Source organism: Cryptomeria japonica, chromosome 5, assembly GCF_030272615.1.
Source record: "Cryptomeria japonica chromosome 5, Sugi_1.0, whole genome shotgun sequence".
NCBI classification, from domain to species: domain Eukaryota; kingdom Viridiplantae; phylum Streptophyta; class Pinopsida; order Cupressales; family Cupressaceae; genus Cryptomeria; species Cryptomeria japonica.
In genome coordinates, this window is record NC_081409.1 from 29,721,518 (window position 1) to 29,749,022 (window position 27,505).

At 40.4% G+C, this 27,505-nt stretch overlaps 1 protein-coding gene across 2 annotated transcripts in view; it reads right to left on the reverse strand.

The window, feature by feature from the left end:
* Positions 1–1,628: 1,628 nt before the first annotated feature.
* Positions 1,629–27,505, reverse strand: part of LOC131057392 (glutaminyl-peptide cyclotransferase) — a 178,224-nt gene continuing 152,347 nt past the window's right edge. For both annotated transcript variants that reach the window (XM_057991562.2, XM_057991561.2), the window contains 2 exons: positions 12,693–12,747; positions 1,629–2,152 (listed from right to left, as the gene is read on the reverse strand). In XM_057991562.2, the coding sequence (XP_057847545.2) occupies positions 2,034–2,152; positions 12,693–12,747 (174 nt within the window). In that variant the 3' untranslated portion in view covers positions 1,629–2,033. The remainder of the gene's footprint in view (positions 2,153–12,692; positions 12,748–27,505) is intronic.

Genomic DNA, 27,505 nt, shown 5'->3' on the forward strand with positions numbered 1-27,505 from the left:
TTCTAACAACTTTATTATATTAGACTCTCACCCCCACACATCATCTCAAATTTCTTGTTAGATCCTTTTAACTACAATCAATGCTTCTACTTAATTATTTGTATCAATACTAAAGTCCATTGCTAGATTTGATAATAATTGACTTTGATTGTCCCCCAAAATATAACCTATCATAGATAGCTAAGAATTATCATGCATTACTCATATTTAACGACATTGTAGATCAAAACCTTCACAAATCATATAGAAGTCCTATTTTTGTAGCTTTATTGCATCTCTACTAGTATCCACTATCTTATTGCCTTCACTCCATGTGTAATAAAGAAATATCATAGAAATAGAAAAATAATCATTTTGTTACCTTTATGACCTCCTTTAGCCTCTTAAACACGACCTTCCCAACCCTCGTACCATTTATAAATAATTTCAAGCATACCATTAGAGTTCTCAAAGTATTGTCAACCCTTCTATTTGATTGGTGATGGTCAACTTTAATTGTCCCAAATAAAACAACCCCCCTCAACCAGCCGAGAATTCCACTTTAAGGCATCCATTTTATGCTTCTTTTAGTTGTAACTTAGAGTCCATACCATTTTTTTCCTTTACTGAAAGGAACATTTACATTATTGCAATAATTTGAGTACTCCTATTCTTCATTGGCTTTAGTTAAAGTTTAAATTGTATATTATTAGTTACACTTATTTTCTTGTGTCATTAGTGTAAAGAATATTCAACAAAGTCAAAGACTGAGCAGTTTCATTCTTTTCAACTCAATCATATAGAATTATTCTCTTATTAGAACATTAGGTTTGTTTAAAGCATAATATTGACACAATGCATGTGCTTGTAAGAAGTACTAGTGTAAATTAATAGGGCTGGGCAATATTGAGAAATTTTAATGATATTAACTCAATTCTTAGTAGGATACCAATAAAATCACGGGTTATCAATAAAATCATGGAAATTAATAATCTCTGTAGATAATAAATTATATTTAATTATAAAAAATAATTAAATTTATAAACAATAGACTAGAAAACATGAAATATTGAAATAATATTTAAATTTGTTCTTTTATATTGCAATAAATATAATAATTAAAAAATTGTTTTAATATAAAATTATAAATAACAATGTTTGAGTATGATGGCAAGGTCACTTGAGCATTCAGCTTTAACAAAACAACTATAATATTCAGTTAGTGAGCTAATTGGGCCTATTTGTTTGGAAATGGACATTTAAATTATAGTATACATTCCTGAGTGTGAACCCGCAATGTTAAGCTTCTAATTATTTTTTTCAGTAATTGTATTCTGATTTCTCTTTACACCGTTTATATGTATTGTAATATCTGGATGCAAAAGAGAATGGATAATTTGGAATGGTTATTATAAATCCATTGATTGTGAGGTGAAGTCAACTGGAGATGATAATCTAGCGGAAATTCAACAATACTCAGGACGAATCTTTCATCATTTGATAGAGGGTAAGAGAATGAATTATTTGGATTGTTGATTTGACGAGTGTGAAATTTTTGTGGACAGTAAAATCAAGAAACATGACAAGTATCTGAGCAAAATTGTTAAGTTCTGGCAGCTTTTGCAATGAAGACAAGGTTCTCTAACACATTTTAACAAAAAAAATTCATGATTAAAATGAGACTTCGACAAATTTTAGTCACGAAATAGCAAAGTAGGCTCAACTTTTTCCTTAAGGAGAGGACATACCAGATATACCAGATATACCACATACACATCTGTATGATGCTTCTCTAGGGAAGGATGTAAGGCTCTTTGATGTTAAAGAAACTAATAAATAATTTCATTTTGAATTTTTTTTAAATTGAAATTTACATTATTTGGCTGATTATATAGTTATAACTTCAGAAAAAAAGTTAGCAAAACCAGTTATCTCATGACTCGGACATCTTTCGAGATTTCGAGATAGAAAACCAGCTTATGCAGCTTCAAAAGATTTCCTCCAGCGTAGTAACAAACGCATTGCTTTCTTTTGTTTAGTCTGTTACCTATCTATCATGATGATGAATCTCTCAATCGACAGAGTTGACGAATGCCTACAAGATTTTTAATTTCTTGCGGCCTGAGTGGGAACAATTGTACTTCGTAAAGTTTTGGCCAAAGCTTTCCAGTGACTGCATTCACAAATAGCAGCACAAATATCAGGACCAATTTGATGTGATATAATGATTACGCTGAAAGAATCATGTCTATTTGACTTTATCAAACACTTTTACATAAAATTTCTAGACTGAAATTTAGAAAATTGAAGAAAATAATACTAGAATAAGTAGTTAGAGCCCTTGGATTATCTAGCACAATAGGATTCCATTTTGAGAATTATTTTGACCTAGGCATGATGGGTGAAACCCAAGAAATAGAATGTTTTGAAAATGTGTTTTTTATTATGCCTGTCCAAGCTCTCGCATAATTTTAATCAACTAATAATCATGGAACATAAACACCTTGGACATATTCTGATTCTTGATAAGGAATATTATGCTTTCAATTAAGTAAGTTAACAGATTTCTTTCACCTACCGTTTCCTTTCAGTAAGTCCTAACATCGTAGGGAATATATTTAGGAGAATGACAAATTACTTTCTGGCAGCCTCATTGAAAATTCAAGACAGAGCCCTCTTAGTTTCCAGCATCCAAATAAAGACTACCTAATAAAGAAATAAAGTCTTCACAAAAAATGCAGGAATAGTCTATCTGAATACCTTGTAAGCCAAGAGTTGTATTAAGAAAAGGAGAGTACTGTTATCATTTTATGACACCCTTGGTCCATCAGTGAGAACCGATCAGAGATATGTTCCATGGACCAGCGCTATCCCAGTCGATCAAGAAGAAAAACAATCATGGTTTGAAGTGTTGCCTTGTCGGAAGTTCCTAGGCCCCCTTTTTTCTTCCCCGGAAATCCGGAACCCAGAGGTTCCGAAGTTTTTTCCCTAGCTTATTCCCTCCTCTCCCTAGTCTTTCTCTCTTTTCCCCCGGAACCCCGAGGTTCTGAAGTTCCTTGTTCTTTTTCTCCTTCCCTCTTCGGAACCCCGAGGTTCCGAAGTTCCTAGCCTTCCTTTCCTTCGCCTTTTCTCTTAAGCTTCTCCTTTGCCTGGAACTCTGAAACCCCGAGGTTCTGAAGTTCCCTCCTAGCCCTTCTTCCTTCTTTTCTTCCCCTTCTTCTCTCCGAAACTCCGGAACCCCGAGGTTCCGAAGTTCTTTCCCCTTTTGCCTTCTCTCTCTAGTTCCTCCGGAACCCCAAGGTTCCGAAGTTCTTTTTCTTCTCTTCCTCTCTCTATCCCGGAACTCCGGAACCCTGAGGTTCTGAAGTTCTTTCCTTAGCCTTTTTGAAGTTCCTTGCTCCTTCCCTTGTCTTCCTCACTTCGGGAGTCCAAGCTTCTGAAGTCTCCGGACTTCCTTTCGACTGGCGACACTTCCGGATGGCGTGATTGACACTCAAGGCTTTTAATGCTCCAACAATTTTGGTGACTTGTGCACTTTATTTTGTGGAGCCACAGGGGTGCATTAAGTGTTTTGGCAAGATTTCCATCAGGGAGGTATGGGGCCATGCTTGGTGACTTATGTCATGTCTGGCTTTGGAAGGTCAATCAGTCCACCTTCCTCAGAGTTGCCTTTGGTGGTATGGTTAGGTTGCTTGCATGTACAAGCCAAGTGCATGCACTTCCCTGCACTTCCAGACTGACATGCAGGGGTCATGATCACCATTGTAAACCATTTTTCTATATAAGGTTGTTAAGCCTCATTGTAAAGGGTTCTCTCCCTGCTAGCTTGAGCTTTTTTATGCTCTTCTCTTCTCTTAAAGACTTGTAATTATTTTTGCATTTCTGGAACTGTAAGATTGGCTTTTGGCCTTATGATTAATTGAAAATCACCATTCTTGCCTCCTTCTAACCTATGTATGCTTTCATACCTTCATTATAGGTGTATGTCTTATGGCTTTTTCTCTCCATCTATGCCGTGTTAACTTGTTTTCTGAGTGTGACTTGTGGGAATCCTTCTCCCCTCTTGACAATTAGCAAATTCTAACCTCCATACATGCGTTCGGGTCACTTATGCAATTGAAGTTGTGCATCTCTTGGGTTTTTAGTTGGTTCCTTGTGCCATTTCGGTAGGGAGAGAAACAATCTCTTCTTGGTGCATCACCTCCTTTTATTTCAAGCAATTCTCTCTTCCCTTTACCTCTGCAAGTTGTTAGGATAGGCTTCGGAGTAAGTTTTGAAGTGTTGATTTGGTTCAACACCTGCACCTATTTGAAGAAGGAAGCCAACTTTCTCTGGAGAATCAACCCCATGCGCAAAGTCCCACACTTTGGGGTTGTTTCCATGTTTCACAAGGTTGCTGAGTTGATAACTTAGCAAGAGTGCAAGCTTTTGTGATAACAGTTTTTGGCACGCCCGGTAGGACCTCATTCGATTCACATGCTAAAGATTCAATGTTGTTCTTGGCATCTTAGCCTTTAGAGGTAGTCATCTTCAAGCACTTGGCGACTTTGCTCACAAGACCGGTCTCTTGCACACGATTTGTTCCTCACTCCGGAACCCCGGGACCCCTAGGTTCTGAGGTCAGTGAAGCCATCTTACCCTGGAACCCCCAGGTTCTGAGGTGCTTAGGCTCGGAAACTCGAAACCCCCAGGTTCCAAGGTACTTAGGCCCGGAAATTCAGAACCCCCAGGTTCCGAACTTCCTCATTCCGGACATCCGAGGTCCCGAGGTGCTGCAGTGGTCATACTCTGCAACTCCGGACCTCCGAGCTTTCGAGGGCAGTTGTAGATTTCATGCCCCGAATTTATACAAGGGCGTCTTATAGAGGCAGTTTCAAATTCGTAAAGCTTTCATCTGCAGGCTCTAGGAGGAGAGGCAAACCTTCATTGTCACCAGTCAAGGGTGTCGAGATTGTAAACACTCCATCTCCCAGGTCTCATTCTACTCCATTCGCAAGGCCATTGCTATCAAGGGCTCCCACCACTCATATCAACAAACCATTGTTTCACATGGCAAAAAATCAAGTCTTTGTTACCTTCAATGGGAGAAGTCCCCTTATTTTGACTCAATGGAATGACATACCAGTAGTTGCGTTGAAGAGCATACCATACTTCACTGGTGAAACAACTACTACATGCATTGAGCACATTCAAGACATTGCAAACATCTGCTCCCTCCATAACATCACACATGATGATGTTGCTGTTAGACTCTTAGCCACATCTTTGAAAGGCGAAGCTTTGCAGTGGCGCAGAGGGTTGCCGTCTAGCTCCATTCACAATTGGGACAAATTGGGGGAGAGGTTGTGCAACCATTTCGAAGACAAAAGTGATCACCTATCACTTGTCGAGCAGTTGACTACAATCAAGAGGCGCCCCACGAGTTTATGGGAGATTTCAATTTCAGATTCCATAAGACATGGAATAGGATTCCTGCTCTAGTGAAGCCATCTCCAAATCATGACTTCTTATATTATCTTAGAGCTCTCAACAGCGATATAGCTGTCATGGTACAATCAATGGGTGGAGCCTCTCTACTGGGTGCATACGACATAGCTATAAGAGCAGAAAATTGTTTGATTTAGGCTGGGAAGATAGCTCCAAGGCCTCCAATGCCTCTCTTCCCAGAAGCTCCTACTCAACAACCAACCTTGGCTCCTATCCCCATGGCTCCCACAAGACAATCATCCACACCCACTACATCCTCTAATGAGCTCCATGAGGTCAAGGCTCTATTGCAAAATTTTGGCAATGAATTGGTGGCATTGAAGAGGCAGCAAACTCAGTATAGCAGACCTTATCAAGCACAAAATCAAAATTATCAGCAAAACAGGCCACCCTTCCAAGGGCAAAACCAATGGAGCAATGCTAGGTCGTTGAATAGTGTGAACACCACAACCGCAAGCAACTCAAAGGCGATAGTTCCAATGCAAAATAACCTCGCCCAAGAGCAAGATTGGTGTCAACCATGCAATCAACCACACAACCAAGGTGTATATCAAAATGGAGGGTTTGTCCAAACTTATGTAGTGCAGGATGAGCCGACCACTTTTGGCCAACAATATGACCCAAATCAGCCTAGTGTTGGCCCACAAGCTCACTTACAAGGGGACTCTACCTTCGTCAATTGGCAGGAGGCAGAATTTTGTGGTTTGAACCAAACAAATGGTGAGTCCATGCTGCAATATACAAGGTCAAAGAAGAGAGCCATGGAGGCTGCCTCACCTTCAACATCAGCCCAAGCTCCAACATCGAATGTAGCCGTCCATGATACAAGCCAAAGTACCATGCAAGGGAACAAGAGGCAGGTGGAGGCCCAAGTCGTCCAAAGAGCAAAGGCAGACCTTGTAGCCTCAAAGTAGCCTCTAAAGCCAGCCGGTGTTCCTTTCAACATAGTTGATCAAATGAAGAAGGCCAACCTCAACATCACTATGTGGGAGGCCCTTTCAATCCCATCTCAAAGGGATTTGCCTAAGGAGGCACTGAAGGATGTCAATTAGTCAGGTGATGAGGCAGCAGTCAGAGAAAAGGCAGTCTCCACCAGTTTGGTGCAACCCAAAGAGGAGGAAGATTCAAGCAAGATCAGCAAGCCTCCCCCCTTCTATCTATCCTTGATCATAGGAGATAATTTGGTTCACAGCTGCATGATAGATTCAGGAGCTAGTAGCTCAGTCATGCCTAAGAAGATAGCTTATCTTCTTGCATAGAATATGAACTCGTGACCAAAGGGGTGGTCCAATTAGATGGCACTTCTATTAAGACAGTAGGGGTGGTGAAAAATTTGAAGTTCACCTTGCATGCATGCCCTGGTTGCACTGTCTTGCAAGACATACCAATTATCGACCTCCCTGCCTTCTTTGCCATCTGCCTGTCTAGAGACTTCACAGCCAAGATAGGTGGGTACCTATCTTCTGACTGGTCCCATATGCTATTTCGAACAAGGTATGGTACCAACGTCACCATAAGGGCAAAGCCCATTGCCCAAAACCACATAGAGCCCTACACCCCCAGCCCTATAAACATGAATTGCACTTTGCATGAAGAGGGGGAGGAGTGTACTATACGTGAGCCTGCCACTCTTTTGCATGAGGTTCTTGATTGCTTGCTGGACGAATGGGCCAATGCTTTTCTTGATCCATTAGCTGAGATTGAAGAGACTAGGCTTGGCACCTATTGTATCCATGAAGAGGATACTCCTATCCCTGACCTCATCAAGAGACAAGGAGACTTAGAGGGGTTATGGAACATGCTTTTTGATGGTCCAAGAAACAAGAATGGTGCAGGTGTCGGGGTGATGCTTGTGTCTCTTGAACAGGAGAAATATTTCTTCTCCTTTAGGCTTCAATTTGGTTGCACCAACAATGTCGCTGAGTATGAAGCCTTGATCCAAGGTCTCCAACTTGCACAAAGCGGAAAGATCAAATCTTTGCAAGTATTTGGAGATAGTGAGTTGGTTGTTAAACACATCCGAGCCCAAAGTGTAGCAAAGAACAATCTACTCAAATCATACAAACACAGGGTTTGGGATTTGATTGAAGGATTTGAGGCCTTCAATATCCAGAGCATTCCTAGGGGTCAGAACAAGCATGCTGATAGGCTTGCAGCAGTTGGTGCTCAGTTCGACATACCAACGCATGTTGCAAGTGAGAAGGAGCAACACATTAGGTTTGTTGTGAGGCCCGCTATCCCAGACAATCAAGTGAATTGGCAAGTGTTCGAAAGCGATCAACAGATCGTCAACTTCTTGCAAAATGAAGCAGAGTTTTCTACTAAAAATCAGTCTAAGCTACAAGACCAATATGGAGATCAAATTATGCAGCTCAACTCCAATAAGTTGCCTAAAGGTCTAGTTACCTTGGAAGGCATTTTCAACTCGGATGATCAGTTGAAGAAGAAAATGAACTTGGCTGCAGTTGTTGTTGCTGAGGGTAGGTTCTTGAACTTGGGCAAGGTGTGTTCCTCAACCGAGCAAGAGGCCTTTGTTGAGCTTTGCCAACAATATGATGACATAGTCGCTTGGACCTATGAAGACTTGAAAGGTTTTGATCCTAGCTTAGCACAACTTACCATAGAGCTAAACCCGGATGCAAAGCCAGTTAGACAAAAACAAAGGCCAATAAACCCCAAAATTGAGCCACTAATGAGGAAGGAGTTGACCAAGCTCATAGAAGCCAATATCATCTTCCCTATCAAGCACTCCTCCTGGGTGGCCAACCTTGTCCCTGTAAGGAAGAAGAATGGGGAGATCAGGCTATGTGTAGACTGTAGGGATCTCAATAGAGCATCCCTCAAGGATCATTATCCCCTTCCCTCTATGGAGCAGATTCTCCAAAAGGTCAGTGGTTCAGAAAGGTTTTCATTCTTGGATGGGTATTCAGGCTACAATCAGATCTTGGTCAAAGAATCAGACCAATACAAGATTGCATTTATTACTAAGTGGGGTACCTATGCTTATTGTAAAATGCCCTTTGGGCTAACCAATGCAGGTGCCACATTCCAAAGAGCAATGGACATGGCCTTCAAGGGTGTATTAGCAAAGTTTGTGCTTGTATACCTTGATGACATAACTGTTTATTCGAAGCATGCGGCTGACCATCTTGGTCATCTTGAGCAGGTGTTCATGAAAGGCAGGGAGTATGGTGTGTCTTTGAACCCTCTACTGATCAAGGAAGATTGCTAGGACACATCGTATCCAAGGAGGGTTTGAACATTGATCTAGAGCGAGTGGAGGCTATTCTTTCTCTTCCACTGCCCAGTCACAAGAAAGGATTGCAACGTTTCCTTGGTAGGATCAACTTTGTGAGGAGGTTCATTCCCAACCTTGCCACCATGGTAAAACCCCTCACTTCCATGTTGAAGAAAAACTTGGCTTTCAATTGGACCAAGGAGGGAAGGGCCGGTTTCGAAGAGATCAAACAAGCAATTGCTCAGGCCCCAACCCTTGTCAATCCTAATTACGAAAGGGATTTTATCCTCTATACCTTCGGAGGAGAATCCAGTATCTCAGCTGTCCTAACACACCTGAACGACGACAAGTTGGAGCAACCTATTGCTTTCTTTAGTGAGGGGCTAAAGGACTATGAGCTTAAGTATAGCTATGTAGAAAAGCAGGTCCTAACTGTTGTAAGGGCATTAAAAATGTTCAGACACATGTTGTCCAACAACACAATCCAACTCTTAGTTCCGCACGCAAGTGTCAAAGATTTCCTTCTAAACAAGGATATCAATGAGAAGAGGGCTGGGTGGATAACCAAGGTCATGGAATATGACATCAACATCAAGATCACCAAGCTTGTAAGAGGCAGGGGCCTATGTGAACATCTTGTCTCATCTTTTGAGACTACTCCAGAGGTCACCCTTGTGTCACAAGAGGATCAACCTACTGGCAACAACACTCAATTCAGTTGGGTAGGTGACATGACCACCTTCTTAATGGAAGGTAGATACCCCCAAGGTCTAGACCGGACCAAAAGAAGACATTTGAGGTTGGAGTCCATTCCCTATGTCTTGGTGAATGGCACTCTTTTCCGAAAAGACTCTAATGGAGTCTTACTAAGATGCATCGAGCAAGACCAAGTCAGCAGACTGTTAGAGGAATTTCATGATGGCTCTTCAGGGGGCCACTTCTCTGCAAGGACTAAAACTATCAAAATAATGAGGGTTGGTTATTACTAGCCATCCTTATTCAATGACTCACATAGATGGTTGAAGAATTGCAATAAATGTGCTCTCTTCTCTGGGAAGCAAAGACTAGCTGCCCTACCTCTTCATCCCATCCAAGTAGATCAACCGTTCGCCCAATGGGGTTTAGACTTCATTGGCATGATAAATCCACCTTCCAGTGCTGGCCATAAGTGGATCTTGGCCGAACGGATTACTTCACTAGGTGGACAGAGGCAGTTGCATTGAGGGATGCCACCGAGGCCTCAGTGTTGGAATTCCTTGAGGGAATTGCGATAAGATTCAGTATCCCCTCCACCATCATATTAGACAATGCCAGGGCATTTGTTGGAACCCAAATCAGTTCTTGGGCAGTTAAGCATGGTGTATACTTGAAGACATCATCCAACTATTACCCTCAGGGTAACGACTTAGTTGAATCTTCCAACAAGAACCTCATCAGGATAGTTAAAAGGACAATTGAAGACAATCAGAGGACATGGCATATTAAGTTGAAGACAGCCTTATGGGCTGATAGGATCACACCCAAGAGGGCGATTGGTAACTCCCCTTTCATGCTAGTATATGGGAAGGAAGCAAGACTCCCAACTTGCCTGGAGTTACCCTCTCTTGAACTAGCACATCAGCTAGAATTAACAGAGAATGATGCCATGACGGTAAGGCTATGCATACACTTGAGACTCATCAAAAGTAGGTAAAGAAGGTTTTTGACAAAAAGGCGACTAATAGGGTCTTCAAAGAAGGAGATCTAGTTCTCAAGTGGGATGCAGACAGAGCCAAAGTTGGACGACACTCCAACTTTGATGCTATCTGGAGTGGCCCATATGTCATCACTAGTTGCAAGGAGGCCAAAGCATTTTATCTCTCCAGGCTTGATGGCGAAGTTCTTCCAATCCTAGTTAATGGGATCCACCTCAAGCCCTGCTTCTAAAGAGGGTGTTGATGACTATGTAAATATTAGACTAGAGGTTGTTTTGCTTTCATAAGTGCTTATGCACATACCGCATTCTCCTTAAGAGAGTGTGTGCTCTAGTTTTTAGTTTTCCTCCAAGTGATGGCACACACATGTTTTGAGTCTTTTCAATGACTCAGTGCCCAATGGATGCTTAAGGCTTCTGGACTTCATGCTTAGAAGGCAAGCATCCCGCAAAAATCGCCAAAAATGTTGTCATTTTATGACACCCTTGGTCCATTAGTGAGAACCGATTAGAGATATGTTCCATGGACCAGCGCTGCCCCAGTTGATCAAGAAGAAAAGCAATCATGGTTTGAAGTGTTGCCTTGTCGAAAGTTCCTAGGCCCCCTTTTTTCTTCCCCGGAACTCTGGAACCCCGAGGTTTCGAAATTCTTTGCCTTAGCTGCTTTCTTTCCTTCTTCGGAACTTCGAAACCCTGAGGTTTTGAAGTTCCCTACCTTCCCTCAGCTTTTCTCCAGTTTCTTTGGAACCCCGAAATTCTGAAGTTCTTTCCCTAGCTTAGCCCCTTCTCTCCTTGGTCTTTCTCTCTTTTCACCTGGAACTCTGAAACCCCGAGGTTCCGAAGTTCCTTGTCCCTTTTCTCCTTCCCTCTTTGGAACTCCGGAACCCCGAGGTTCCGAAGTTCTTTCCCCTTTTGCCTTCTCTCTGTAGTTCCTCTGGAACTCCGGAACCCCGAAGTTTCGAAGTTCCTTTTCTTCTCTTCCTCTCTCTATCCCGGAACTCCGGAACCCCAAGGTTCCGAAGTTCTTTCCTTAGCCTTTTTGAAGTTCCTTGCTCCTTCCCTTGTCTTCCTCACTTCGGGAGTTCGAGCTTCCGAAGTCTCCGGACTTCCTTCCGATTGGCGACACTTCCGGATGGCGTGATCGACACTCAAGGCTTTTAATGCTCCGACAGTTTTGGTGACTTGTGCACTTTCTTTTGTGGAGCCACAGGGGTGCATTAAGTGTTTTTGGCAGGATTTCCATCAAGGAGGTATGGGGCCATGCTTGGTGACTTATGTCATGTCTGACTTTGGAAGGTCAGTCAGTCCAGTCCACCTTCCTCAGAGTTGCCTTTGGTGGTATGGCTAGGTTGCTTGCATGTACAAGCCAAGTGCATGCACTTCCCTGCACTTCCAGATTGACATGCAGGGGTCATGATCACCATTGTAACCCATTTTTCTATATAAGGCTGTTAAGCCTCATTGTAAAGGGTTCTCTCCCTGCTAGCTTGAGCTTTCTTATGCTCCTCTTCTCTTAAAGACTTGTAATTAGTTTTGCATTTCTGCAACTGTAAGATTGGCTTTTGGCCTTATGATTAATTGAAAATCACCATTCTTGCCTCCTTCTAACCTATGTATGATGTGTATGTTTTTTTACCTTCATTAAAGGTGTATGTCTTGTGACTTTTTCTCTCCATCTATGCTGTGTTAACTTGTTTTTTGAGTGTGACTTGTGGGAATCCGTCTCCCCTCTTGACACTTAGCAAATTCTAACGTCCATACATGCGTTCAGGTCACTTATGCAATTGAAGTTGTGCATCTCTTGGGTTTTTAGTTGGTTCCTTGTTCCATTTTGGTAGGGAGAGAAACAATCTCTTCTTGGTGCATCACCTCCTTTTATTTCAAGCAATTTTCTCTTCCCTTTACCTCTGCAAGTTGTTAGGATAGGCTTAGGAGTAAGTTTTTAAGTGTTGAGTTAGTTCAATGCCTGCACCTATTTGAAGAAGGAAGTCGGCCTTCTCCGGAGATTCAACCCCATGCGCAAGGTCCCACACTTCGGTGTTGTTTCCATGTTTCACAAGGTTGCTGAGTTGATAGCTTAGCAAGGGTGCAAGCTTTTGTGATAACAAGTACCAATGCAAGTGTGAAATATGTACAAAGGTACGACTCAAGAACCGATGGACATTTAATTGTAAAAAATAAAAAATAAAAATACGTCTTTTGGTACAAAACAAGACAATGTTATTGTCTAATAATTGTTTCTTTGAACAAATAATAAACAACCTAATCATATTACTGGGGTTCATTTACACTTACCAAATAAGCGGCCCTCTCTGTTATCCCATGCAATCCCATTCAAAACATCCAGGTTCTGCATAACATAGTTCCAAAGTAGAAATATAAGGACAGATACATAAGCAAAACAGTTAGATTTTAGTAGCAATCTGCACATTAGTTGACTTTCATTTTCCAAGGATGTTACAAGACATTTTATTAAAGTAGATAGCACTTGTTCCAAAGTTTTCTTTGTTCCTACTACAAACAATGTACAGACAGAAATATGTGCAGTGAACTAAGGGACGATTTGGATAAGCTTTATTGAAGATTTCTTTGCAGGTGAAAGAGTTAATGGAAAACACTTTACCATTCTATTATAATGCCCTGCAGAAAATTGAATAACTTTTGTTGTGGTACATTGTATATTATTATTTATATTTGCTAAAACGCAAACTTATGTCCAGAATAATTTAAGATTGAATAAGGATACATTGTACGGCTAATTATGGCAAGGAGTTGAAGGAGTCGTTCATATGTAGCACTTGTTAGTTATTTCTCAAGGTTAGCATTTCAAAATATTAAGACCTCAAGGCACATTTAAATTCATGCTTGAATCAAATGGTTTTAGAGGACACTCTAAGAGTGAGGGCCACAGCATGAGTCCATAATCGAGCTTGGACAGAAGTACAATTTCAAAATGCAATTACAAGCCTCTAAATCATCTGGAAACAGGAAACCCATAATTTACAAAAACTGAAAAAAGCGGTTTCAAAACATATGATTATGTTTTCAATAAAGTTGTTAACAAATAATATACTCCAGACCCTAGAAAAGTCTTAAACTTGTTATTGTTTTAATTTGTCTCTTGAAAGGCAACACAAAATAGAATAGACCATTCTTCAAATTATAAGGGAAAACTCCTTGAGGCCTAACAAAACTTAAAATCTAATACTATAAACAAGTTTGCACACTATAGAAATGGGGATTTGACATAAATGTAAACTAGTAATTGACTATGTTTTTGCGATAAATGCAAGCACCAATCTTGTAACAGTCAACCCCTACGACAAGATTTTCAAAAATAAAAGAAAGGTAAAATATCAGGCACCAACAAAGAAATTCAACTTCCTACTAGATAAAGTAGATATTAACATTCAGTTGCAACATAGAAATTTGAACGAAAAATAGATGAATGCTAACTACTAGCTAAACCAAAGATTAGTAAATCTACACCAACAAGAAAGAATTAAGCAAAGAAACTAATTGACTAACAAGAAGAAACATAGTGTAGGATTTAAGAGAAAAAATCCACTTCGAAGCATGCAAAGTTACTTCCAAGGAGAAAGATGAGTGCTTATGCAAAGTTCAACGCCAACCTTTTCTATAATTCATTTATCAAATTCTTACACAATAACTATCGTTAACAATTCATTTATCAAATTCTATGATTCATTTATCAAATTCTATAATTCATTTATCAAATTCTATAATCCTAAATGTTTGAATGACAATCTCTAGCATAAGCCTGATTTCAACTATCATTAACAATTTATGTGCTCAGAGCACTTATTTATAAGCTCACAAAAGTACCTTTTTAAGAATTTAAAATATTAATTAAATAACCCAAAAGGTGCCACTTTAGAGCAATCCTATCCCTATTTACAAAAAAGTGAAAGTAATGTTAAAACACGTCATCTTTATCTGATTTTAGTCTCTTGAACTGAGGCGTGCATATTTGATAGTTCTACTAGTGTTGAGGCACACCTAACAGAGATAAAGAGTGGCAAGGTTGCTGTAAAAATGCACCTATGCATTGATGTAAACCTTTTACGTCCTTGGACCTGATTTCATAATGTTGACATATTTTGGAACTTAAGGCAAAACTTTTCACACTGCTACTACCACTTAGTGCTTAGACTTCATTGATTATTTCCCCTCACATGCCAAGCATGATTTACTAATGTTATTGCCACCCAGTTTGTGTGCCACAATATGACAATTTAGACTCTTTCTTCCTTGACCGCATTTTTCATTAGCTCTCAGCCACTTTTACCCTATGAGTAGGTAGAAGATTGAGGTGACTTTGCCACCTAGAAAATGCACCAACCTGTCATAGCCTTCCTTTTTCTCTTGGGCAGACTATTATGTTGTCTTTGCCATCCATTCTGTGCCCCATATGTGCCTTATACTGTTTCTTCCTTACCTGCACATGAATTGTAGATGGTTTTGCCACTCAAATAGTAGTGCACTGGAGGGGAATTTAGGTAGTGATGCCAGAGAGAAAGTGTGCCTTGAGGATACATAGTCACTTGCCAATTTAATTACCTTCAGCCCAAACTCTTAACCATTTTCTTCTATTCTTTTGACTATTAGAATCCGCACCAATCAAAAACTAGTTCACTTTCACTCAAAATAGTACAACCTCAAGCAATTTGGAACAATTGTTACTAGAAACGCAAGACCATGAATAGACAACCTTGTACCTTGACAAGTGGAAGATCTCATTTGACATTTGATTAACACAAAAAAGATGACCTAATTAATGACAACTCACCCCGAGGTCCTATGAAAGCTAAGTTTCATATGGATACAATAACTGGCTATTTATGGGGACCATGGGAAAAACTTGGACTAGATGAGATCTTCAAAATTTCTTGTAAAACATGTAACCACTGTCTCATCTATGTGTTGGCAACAATGCAACAAACTGGGGGGGGAGGGGGGCAAGGGGAATCATTTTGCACAATAACTTACTGCAACTTAAACCGCAAATCAGATTTGATAATTAACAGTTAAAGCAAGAAACAACACCACATCAATAACACATAACATCAAGATTTTTGACGTGGAAGACCCGGTTAAGGGAAAAACCATGGTGGGAACCCACCCACAATGAGATAATACCCTGTTAGGAGTAAATGAAATATTACAATGGGGAATGAACATGCATTCAGGCACACTGCCTAGAGCTCACTGCTCAAATAAGAAACCCAGAAAGGCTACAACCTTTAGGGAAGGCTCACTACCTTACACGAAGTCTCACTGACTTACAAAAGCATTCGAACAACAATCCGGATTACATGAACTGTGAAAATAGCATCTCCATATGCCTAAGTATAGTTTCGGTTAATCATAGTCTGATCTGCTCTGCCACACACTTCTCCGCAATATTTCGCACAACTTCCCTTATACTGAATGATTGATACAATATTCGCACATAGCATCATATCTCTCAATGATCATTACATTCATTTATACAAGTCACCAACCTATATTACAAGGTCGGCCAAACTCTTAATACAAATTACAAAATAATAACCTTACATACTACAATAATGCATGTAGACCAAAACAATGTCGGCTAAGACATAGTTTGGACCTAAATCAATACCACAAACATGCAACACCTCCAACAATTGCGCCTCGATCATCCGCAACATGCTACAATCACCAAGAATGTCGCATAACACGAAGAACATCATCGAACAAGAAAATCTTCAATAATGCACACAATAATCAATGAGGACCACCAATACGCATAGAACAGGATCTAGATATATTCACAAGCAACGTGAATTGCACCACAATAACCGCAACAACTCGAATTACCAGAATCATCATCATCTTTCTATCAGAGCTTAAGAACACCATCATAACCGACTGTCAACTTGAAAGATTCGCTGGTGGATTTCCAAATCATGAACCAGTTGAACTGAGGACACGCATCAATATCCAAAATACATCCCACACATCCGCAACTAAAGATATTACAATTCTAGAGCAATACAGAACACAAACCAGAATACCGAATAACATGAATAACTGAATATCATCCTCGATACCTGTTGATGTGTATTTTGTACACCATCATACACAGAATAAAATACCAATAGGCATCTTATCCTCTCTTGAGAAAATAGTCTCTAACTGCTGAAGATTCGCATAAAGGATCAGTTAGGAAGACTCCAAGGTTCTTTTAGTAGGGTCTCTACGTGTGGACAAGCTTCCAGCGGTATGATGTGATTTGCTGTTTCCTCCAAGGGGCCTTACGTATTCCGAAAGTTCAAGATTTTACTAAACTAAAGGAACTTTTCAAAAAATAACAAAAGGAGTAGGGTTTGAAAGAGATCTAACCTAATCTAGCCCTAAGAATGACTTAGTATGGACGAGACTTGGCAAGATTCAACCAACTTCAATTTTGCCATAAGATAACAACTCAATTGAAATTAGTGCGATCTTCTAAGGTAACAAAATGATATTCAATACATCAAAGATCAAGGACACTACCACGAAGGTACATATCCAAGATACAATAATGATTGAAGATTAAGGGACTCAAAGTATTCTCCAGTCGACCATGCAAGGCGTTCCTACAATCAGCAAGAAGCTAGTGGTTTGGATTACGAATCCTACCAAAATCAAGTCTCACACTTTGTCCTTCAAATTAACAAGCTACTTTGATTGAGCATGATTCAAGTAGATCAAACAACCATGAAGATAACCAAGAAAGTTGCAACAAAACACCATAACTTCAGTATTTTATTGATTTCCAAGTCATCATGTACAACAATTGCTTGAATTTCTCTCTTCAAAACTCAATCTTGCTACAAAATAAAATTGCTTCTAACTCTAATCTCTCTTCTCTATTACATCAACTATTGACTATTACACTATTACCCAATGAAATGAAAAATGGGGGTATAAATAGCATCCCCAATTACAATGAAAGGTCCAGATTGAAAGTAGATCAACGGTCAAGATCATGACACCTAAACCCTAATTAGGGTTTGTTACAAATGGCCTCCTTTTTACTGAACAATATAAATACATAGCCAAATATTAAATTTGGCACAAAAACCTAGGAGACATAAACCAATGACAAATAAGATGTCATGTCATCTGTAACAACCTTTCATCTAGAATCTTATTCCCTTTCCAATTCTCTTTCTTGGCATATGCAATGAATCTTGATACGATTCCTTCGATTTCTGTGATTGGAATCTCGGGAAGATTCTTCATACTCTCTTCCAAGTGGATGACTTGATCAAATGCATCTAGGAGAGCTGCGTCCCATGAAGCTTCAAGTTCTTTCGTTCTTTCAATCAGGAGCATGGTGGCAAACATCTGATCATATTGCTCATCTGTAACATTTGCGTCCTTGCAAAAGATGATCTTGATTCTATCCTCTAATTCCTGCATATCCACATTTGTCTCGACCTCGATCCTTCTGCCAAGGATGGTACGAAGTACTTCAAATACTCTGTCCTGGATCGGATTGATCACCTCCTCAACTTGGCCACATCTAGTACTGATGTCTTCAAAGAAAACACTCTTCATATGGAGTAAGGTTGACCAATGAAACAAACTGTGAGATTCTCCCTCCAAGATCTTCTCCTGCGCTAAAATCTTCCTTGAAGTATGTCTTATTACTTTCAAGACAGGAATGATAACGTCCTTGGTATGGGCAAATGCAGCTACTGTTATCATCAAATTGTGGATTATCTCAAGAACTTGGATAGCTTGATGAATAATCTTCATCATCCTTGTAACAAACTCTATGGCCACTGTATGAGATCTATCCATCCAATTACTTGTACGTTGGACCATGTTCCTGAATCTTTCTGCCTCATTGATTGATTGAAGTGGAAGTGCTTGCACTGGTGATCTAGCTGGATCCTGACGTCCCAAAGGTTCATTGATGTGACTGAAATACGTCCTCCATGCACCGACCTCTCTCTCAAGCTTTCTATTCTTCTCCATTTCTTCTCTAAGCTTGTCTTTCAATGCCTCAAATGAGTCGGTAGCATCATCTAAAGTCTGCTCTGCTGTGGATGGTCCTAACTCAAAAGTCTGTATATCATATTCTTCTGCTAGGATCTCACCTTCATATTTGTCTACTGCCGGTGTAGCTATCTGCAGTTTTCTGGATCCAGTCTCATCTCGAATCATCTTGGACATCTTGGTAGCCTTCTTCTTCTCTGTTACTTCGTGTGAGCGTCCAACAAGGCTCTCTAAATCAATTGCATTGTCCTCGTCCTCTACTACGATCACCTTAGTTAATCTTTCCTTCAACCAATCTGGGATATTCGATCTTGTCTCTTGAACTTGTATTTCTTTATGTACCACTTCTTCTTCTCTGGGAGGAGATACCATTTCATTATCTTCTTCTAACTCATAGTCCTGGAGAGATCCATCTGGTGAACCATGCTGTGCCTGTCCTTCCTCCTGCCTATCGTTCTGTACCATAGACTCCATGGATTCTTCCACTTGAATTGTTCTCTTCTCTGGTCTAGAAGATGTACCGGATGATTGATCTTTGTTGGCCCCTTGCTTTTTCTTGGAAGACTCTTTCTTTTCTGACCTTTCTTTTCTCTTCGAACCTCTTGGATGGAGATTGCCCTCATTGGCACATCGAAGGTTACCTTCACCTGAATTTCTAGGATTAGGATTGCCTTCACTCACACTAGCTCCACCTTCGGCTGGTTTCTCTTCCAAAGTGAAAGACATAGCTATGCCTTGCTCTCTCAACTTCTGATGCTGAACGTCAACCCATCTGCGAGTACAAGACAAGACTGGTGCCATCAAAGCATCTAAAACCACGACCTTGGGCTCATTCCAATCTAACCTTATTGTTTTGCTTTCTCGATCATAGGAAGACTGGATATGTCTGCCACTGTCCTAAGCTTGGTCGGCCACTTTGTAAATCCTGCATTTCCTGATGAAATCCAAAGGTAATCTAGAATGCATTTTTCGTTTCACTTCAAGATCATCTAGGAGGTTCATCATAAAATCTTCAATTTGGTACTCATGCCTAAACTTCCTGCCGACCGTCTCCTCTAAATGTCCATGTGGATCAAAGCTTTCTCTCAATGCAAAAGATGAAAAAGAATACAAGGCTAACTCCCTCTCTGCGTCATCCATGGCTAAGGCATTAGGACACACCTCAACTGAATTCCCCAAAATGATAGGTACTGGAACTCCATTCTGATGTCTGTGTCTGAATGCCTTCGCATATGCTGCCAACTGTCTTGTTACTTCAAGTAACACAATTCTGTCTGTCGGATATCTCGGCAACATGTATGGAGGTAAAGGACATCCATGCACTCTAATATAAGTGAACTTGGGAAACTGAATGAACCAAGCACCGTACCTCCTGATGAATTCCTGGGCATCCTGAGATAATCTATTGTGAATTCCACCTTGCAACGTCCTTGTGATGTTCATTGTGAAGGTATCATTAACTAACTTGTAGTTTTTTCCTGGCGGATGATGCAAGTAGGCATAGGAATCACAAGCTCTGACCTCGCCGGGTCCTCTTCCAATCACACCTCTATGAGGTAGTCCTGCGTACTCAACACTCCTGATCAAAGCGTAGATGACGTATGAACTCATGTGGAAGGACTTAGTAGCCTTGAGTCTCCTCAACTGTACGTCCAAGCAATGGCTAATCATCCTAGCCCAATGTATGGTACCTTTCCCTTGAACGATCACCTGGATGAAGTAAAACATCCACTTCTCAAAATAGAAGGCATGAGGGGCTCCAGTAACTCGGTTGAGCATGGTAATCAAATCTCTATACTCCTCCTGGAAATCAATCCTGTGCGGTGTGTTCGGGATCTTGCTCAGACGGGACGACTCTTGAGTAGCTAGTTCTTGTTGATAATGCTTAGGCAAGCATCTGGATCATCTTCGTACATTGATCTGGCTCCTTCTATGCTCTCGTATATCATGTCCCTGTGCTCTGGAAGATGGAAAGCTTCACTTATAGCTTCCTCTGAAAGGTACGCCAAAGTGTTTCCCTCATTGGACACGATCGTCCTGGACTGTGGATTATAGTGACGAGCACACTCGATCATCAACTCATGGCACTTATTAGCTGGAGGAAAGCCGGCTGCCTTAATGATGCCACTCTCTATTATTCTCCGGGCGACAGGCGATGGCTTGCCAATGTAAGGGACCTCTCGAAACTTCTTCGTGCTAAAGTTGCCTAAGTTTGTATCTCCAATGTGGCTCCACTTCGACACGATCTTGGTCTCCACTTCTTCGGTCTTCTGATCTTCTTTCATGAGAGCTGAACGACTGGTGGATGCTCCCGCCTTCGGGGTTGCCATACCTACACAACATTTCATAATGAGAACTAGATTTTGCAATGAATAACATGGATTAGAGAGATAAATTTTTTAGGAAACCTCATGATAAGTCGTTGAGTTACCATTTCCTAAAAAAAAACGATTGAGCTAGGAATTCAAAATTCAAAATTTCAAAATTTAGGCTATGACGATAAACAATTCAAAATTAAAACAATAAAATCAAATCGCCATACCTCAATAGAGAGCTAACTCTAGAATGCAAATAAAGAAAATTCGCCTAGGCAAAAAGATCGAAAATATATAGTCTTCAACGTGATCTCTTTCTTCAAAATATCAATTTCGCCACCTTTTTGTCCTTGACGTGATCCTCTAACGCCTTGGCAAGTTCGCCCAATATAGATTCGCACCACCTTGGAAGTTACTAGCGCCTTCTAACTTGAAATGAAATTCGCTCCTTGAATACAACTTCGCACTTTCCTTTGTCTTCCTCAAGATCGCATGTAAGAAATGACAAATAATGATGTGAAAATAACAATTTTCACCCTCCCTTTATAGCGCTCACCTCTTATCATCCCCAAGGCCGACTTTTGTAAAAATATAGCAATTAAAAACGATTTTTACATAAATAACAAGGCCGACTCTCCAAACCAAACGCTCCATTCGATTTTTTAATTAATTAATTAATTAATTATTAAATGCCTTTTATTTTTAATTAATAAATTTCGATTTTTTACAAGGCAAAATAATTAATTGATACCAAGCGCAATATTTAAATGCTAATTAATTGAATTTTCAAAACATATCGAATTTTAGCATTTAAAATAAATTCAAAAATATTTGCTTGAGCGCCAAAATTTGAAAATGAAATATACATACCTCATCGCCTTGGTCCCTTGGAGAGGGACAGGAGCGATATCCCTTGTCCTTTCTCGATCTTGCATCTTTGATCTCGAGTTTTCATTGTAAGGTGAAAAATAACATCGTCTCTTTACCCCACGCTTGCAGCACTTGACTTTTATGAGGCATTTGGACGTTAGAAGGATCATCCCCCTTGTCCCTTGGAGAGGGACAGGAGCGATCCTTGTCTTTTCTCCATTTTAAGCTCAAATTGATAATATTTAACATCCATTTCCCTTTGTATCGCCTTCCAAATGATGTTTAAAACCTTGTACAACTTTGTTTTGACGTGGTCTTCAAAGGATTATAAGTGTTTTGGCAAATATCGCCCTGGTCCCTTGGAGAGGGACAGGAGCGATCTCCATGTCCTGGCTCAAATTTGTAAACATTTGATCTTCGTTCTTCGTTCATTGTCATCCAAAGGACGTCCTTTACTTCGCCAATCCTTACATTGTCTTGATTTTGAAGGAGCATGAGTGTTTTTGTAAAAATCGCTTTGGTCCTTGTCCAAAGGACAGGAGCGATATGAGTTCCTTAGCTTGATTGATAACATTTTGACGTTCAAAACTCTTGCATATCATCTTCAAAAGACACCTTATACCTTTTACAACTTTGTGAAGTCTTGACTTAACGTGATTTTTGCATGAATTGGTCAATACATTCAATATCGCTCTGGTCCCTTCCCAAGGGACAGGAGCGAACTTCAATACTTTGAGGTTATGCTTGCGTTCTCCAACTTGTAATTGCTATCATCGTGTAAAATGTAATCTTTTGATCCATCTTAGTCACTTGGAACATGATCAACTTTCAAATTTCATGCCTTTATGAAATATCGCTCTGGTCCCTTCCTGAGGGACAGGAGCGAATTAGATGTCTTGGTGTGGTTCCTTCAATATTGGCAACTTTGGATACTTCGTGCTTGATTGAGATGCCTTGAAACGCCTTTGCCACCTTGTTCCTTGTCTTGGAGTGTCTTGAATTTTGGAGAAAAGGCAACATACTCATTATATCGCCCTGGTCCCTTGGAGAGGGACAGGAGCGATCTTGCTCTTGTGGGCTTCACTTCACTTTATCACCTTCAAAGTTTATCTTCAATGACCTCGTAATGCCTCCTTTCATTCATTCATGCCTTGAGATCGGTTGTAATTTGGCGAGAAAATCATTTACAACAAAAATCGCTCTGGTCCCTTCCTGAGGGACAGGAGCGAACTTAAGCATTTTGGTCCTTTGTTGGCATTTGGCAATCTTCAATTTATCTTTAATGAGTTCATTTCACCTCCTTCCTTGCCTTCAAACATAAACTTGACTTGATCTTCGCCTGAATCTCGCCTTATGAAGAATATCGCTCTGGTCCCTTGGAGAGGGACGGGAGCTACAATGTACTTCGCCCTGGTCCCTTCCTGAGGGACAGGAGCGATTTTGTCATTCTGGACCATTCTCCTTCATGTTTGCCTTTCAAGTTGTATTCATTCGATAAAACATATCTCCTTGGACATCTTCAAATCGTCAAGTCGTTGAAATCCTGCAAGAACAAAGCAAAATTTGATTTGAAGCTCCGGTCCTTCACTGAGGGACAGGAGCGATTTTGATTCCTGGAGGCACCTCTGTGTTTGTGAAAATCTTCAATTTATATTCAACGGAAAGATCATGCCTTTCTCTATCATTTCCAACTCGAAATTCATCTTGACCCTGCAAGGACAGTAAGATATTCGAAAACGAGCTCCGGTCCTTCACTGAGGGACAGGAGCGATTTTGCTCCTACAGGCCAAAATATCATGATTTTACACATTTCATCACTTCACAAGGCGAAAACAAATCATTTACAATGCCTAGGATCAAAAATCAAAAAACTCAAAATTTGGTCAAAATATTCAATCGGACAAAAATTCACATTTCATCATCAACACTTAGACAAATTTAAACTTTGCTTTCAAAATTCCAATTGAAAATAGACCATTCTGGCGAATTCATTTCATTCAAAATTTGCATCCTTCGAAAGGAAGCTCAAAAGCTCTCAAAACTGACTGGATTCTGGTCTGAAAAGACGGTAACTAAAACCCTAAGGCTTGACCCTAAATCCAGACAACTGATTGACTAACAAAATCCTAAAAACGAAGCGAAAAACGAGCGAAAAACGAGCGAAAAAACGAGCAAAAAGAGGGGGTCCCCATTTGCGATGGGGCGATGTGTGAAATGGTCACAACAATACCGGACCTCATAACTGGATCAAAACATCATACGAACCTCTGCAAATGGGAATGAACCATCTACAAACAATATACAATAAACCCTTTAAACCGCATCAACTCATCTGCAATACACAGGCTAAACCAACTCATTCAATCTGCCTGCAACACTGAAATACAGAGAAGAATATGTTGACATCAATGACAACACATCAACCAATGAACTTCTTAGCAACATCCAACAATCTCCCCCTTCGGCATTGATGGCAACATATGAATGTGAAAAACAATCAATGCAAAGAATGAAATCAACTCTCAACAATCTCCCTCAAAATCACAAGGATCAACTCCCCCTTACACAAACAACTCAAATCTCAAAATGCTCTACTCTCCCATAGAGTTTTTCACATGCTTCTCTCCCCCTTGACATCAATGACAAAGGCTCAGGAATCAGGATTCTCTCCCCCTGTGAATTATCTTCACAAATCTGTACATCTGAACCACCAACACCGACTACTCCCCCTGAGTAGAAGCCTCACTCATCAATCCGGATCACAAGATATCTCTATGAAGTTCACCGGACTGATGCAAATCCATGCATCTTAGTTCTCATCAGGCGGGGCAATCACCCCTAACTTCTCTCTGAGATACTCAAAAGTAACTTTAGGCAAAGGCTTCGTAAAGATGTCTGCAATCTGTTCCTTTGTAGATACATACTCCAATTTGACTTCTTTCTCATTCACCTTCTCTCTCAGGAAATGAAACTTGATTGATATATGCTTTGTTTTGGAATGCAATACAGGATTCTTTGAAATATTGATAGCACTTGAATTATCATAGTATATAGCAATAGGCTCATCATAGATAACTCCCATATCCTTCAACATTTGCTTCATCCAAATTACCTGAGTACAATTGCTAGCAGCAACAATGTATTCAGCCTCTGCAATAGATAAAGAAATAGCATTCTGCTTCTTACTTGCCCAAGAGACTAACTTCTTACCCAAAAAGAATGCACCACCAGTAGTACACTTCCGGTCATCAACATCACCTATCCAATCAGCATCTGAAAAAGCACTCAAGGTAAAGTCATCATCCTTAGAATATGTTGTGACGTTTTCACACATTGCCCCATTGCAAATGGGGACCCCTACTTTTTGCTTTCTAGGATTAGTCCTCGTAGCTTAGTTCTAGGTTAGTGTTGAGTCTTTCGCTATGAAGCTTTGCATTGAAGAGGTATAGTGGGTCAAGAGGTCATAAGTTGATCAAGTTTGTCTCTTTAAGATGAACTGAGGTTCGACACTCCCTTTACCCAACCAAGATTTTATCACTTCCACTTCTCCCAACACTGCTAGTGGGTGCCCAGGCCTGATCACTCTCATTTCCATTCCTCGCCTTCGCCATCACCATTCCACCCTTCCATCCTTTCGTCTCTCTCTTCATTCCATAACCCTCCATCTTGATGGCTTTCCACTTCCCCTTTCCTACCATCACCATTTCACCCTACCCTTTCCACTTCCATATCCCTTACCTTCTATCTCTCTTTATCTTTTATCTTTTATCTTTTATCACCTTCACCTAACATACTCATCTACTACCCTTCACCTACATTTAGTCCTACCACTACACCCCTTAACCTCCATCTTACACCCTCACCTCCCTTCACTAACTTCTTTTCCACCTTACCCCTACACCTATTCTATCCTAACATCTCCCTTCCCCTCATACCTTCTATCTCACACTCCCTTTAGCCTACCATCCACACTACCTACCCCCTTTACCCCTTTATTCCCCTAAAATCACCTATTCTAACCCACATCCCATAAGTCTCACTTCCTTTATTTCCCTAAGCTTACCTCTACCCCTACCCCTAACCTTCTTACCCATCTATCCCACCTTCCTTCCCCTAGTCTAAACCTCATCCCATTATAACCTACACCCCTCTACCCTTTCATTACCCCCTCATACCTCCCATTACATTTTACTCCCTAACCTTCCCTAACTCCATCCACTACCTCTTATACCTCCTGACCCGACGCATCTCCTACTTCCATCATTTATATCCCTTATGTCCCCCTTTCCTCCAACATCCCATTTCCCCTCTTTCTCCACGTAGCAGCTTCCCTTACCACTTCCCTCACATTCCTCTCATCACCTTTTTGGGCCCCACTTTAAACTCAAAATGGAGAATTGAATTAACTTTTTATTAAAGACTCTTGTTGGGACCCACCGAGCTTTAGCCCAGGGATTTTAAGTGTTTTTAATTACCATGCCACATATTGCTTGGGCCCCACAAATCATAAATGGAGATTTTAAAAGCTTGTTTTAAGGCATAGTATTTCCTTTGACTTCCTTTACCACCGTAGCCTTGATCGGGCCCCACCAAACTCTAAGGTAAAGGTAAAAGTTTTTGAGACATTTTTTATTTTTATTTGTTTAAAAGGAAAGCAGCCACCTCATCATTTTATTTGGCTCCTAATATTCCCAACACATGCCACGATGAAACACAATGTAAGGTATGGCACTTGGGAAATAAACAAGCTGGCCTCTGAAGTGGAAGATGTGTCACATAAACAAAACATTGGGGGGGATTTAAATTCAAAATCAAATCATAAGAAGAGCAGGGCAGGCCCGAATATGATCTACAGCAGAAGAGCATAAAACTCTCAATTTGAACAAGGCAAAGATAAAGGTAGTTAACTTCCAGCATGGGGGAAAGGTGAATCAGACTTATTTTGAAGGTAATCTCAATCATGTTGATACGAATTTCACCAAGTGTCATCTTTCAGGGTCCAATCTGATGGAAGGTGAAGAATATTAGATTTCAAGACAGTAGTACCGAGAGAGAATTCATTTCCAGATTGATAAAACTAATAATGTTGTTAAGTTTTGTTTGATTCTTCTTAATTGAAATTGTCTTTTTTTACTTTCAGGTGAAAAAATAAAAGACTCGGGAAAATCAGAGCAGATCAAACATAAATCAATTCAGGAAGCAGGATTCAAAAGGAGCAGACCTAATTAGATGCAAGCCATCATAATCATCCAACACTAAATTTACAATCAGACCTGATTTGAGGTCAATTTCTGCTTGAGATGAAGCAAAAGCAACTTGTTTGAAGCCTAGTTCTGTGCTTAATTCAAGGTTGAGGCAGAAGGATCTTAATTTGAATAACGAAGGGCAGATTGGGGGTATTTCTACAGACCTGGTCCATATTAGATTCAGGTTGGATTTCATCAATCTGAAAGTGACAGATTTATGGGAAAAGGAAACCTGAATTTTACAAGGAAGAAGTGAATTCAACACAATCTAGGACAATTTCATTAAGCACAATTGCTTGGGCAAATGAGGACAAAATCACCGGTTTTCCTGAGACTTGAGCGTGTAAAATTGGAGAAAATTGGAGACCCTGGGCTAGATTATCAAATTTCGCTCATGTCCCTTCCAAGGGTACAAGAGCGAATTCTCTTTAGGCTCCCTTTGCCCCCCTATTTGGATCGAAGACTTCACTTTAAGGCTTTGTTTGATACGAATTCCATTCATTTCCCTTTGAGGAGCAAGGTCATGAGGTTTAGACGTGAAGATTTGAAGAAAGAGATGAGAATTTGAGCTAGAGCATCAAATTCGCTCCTGACCCTTCCAAAGGTACAGGAGCGAATTCTTCTTAGGCTCTTTTTGTGC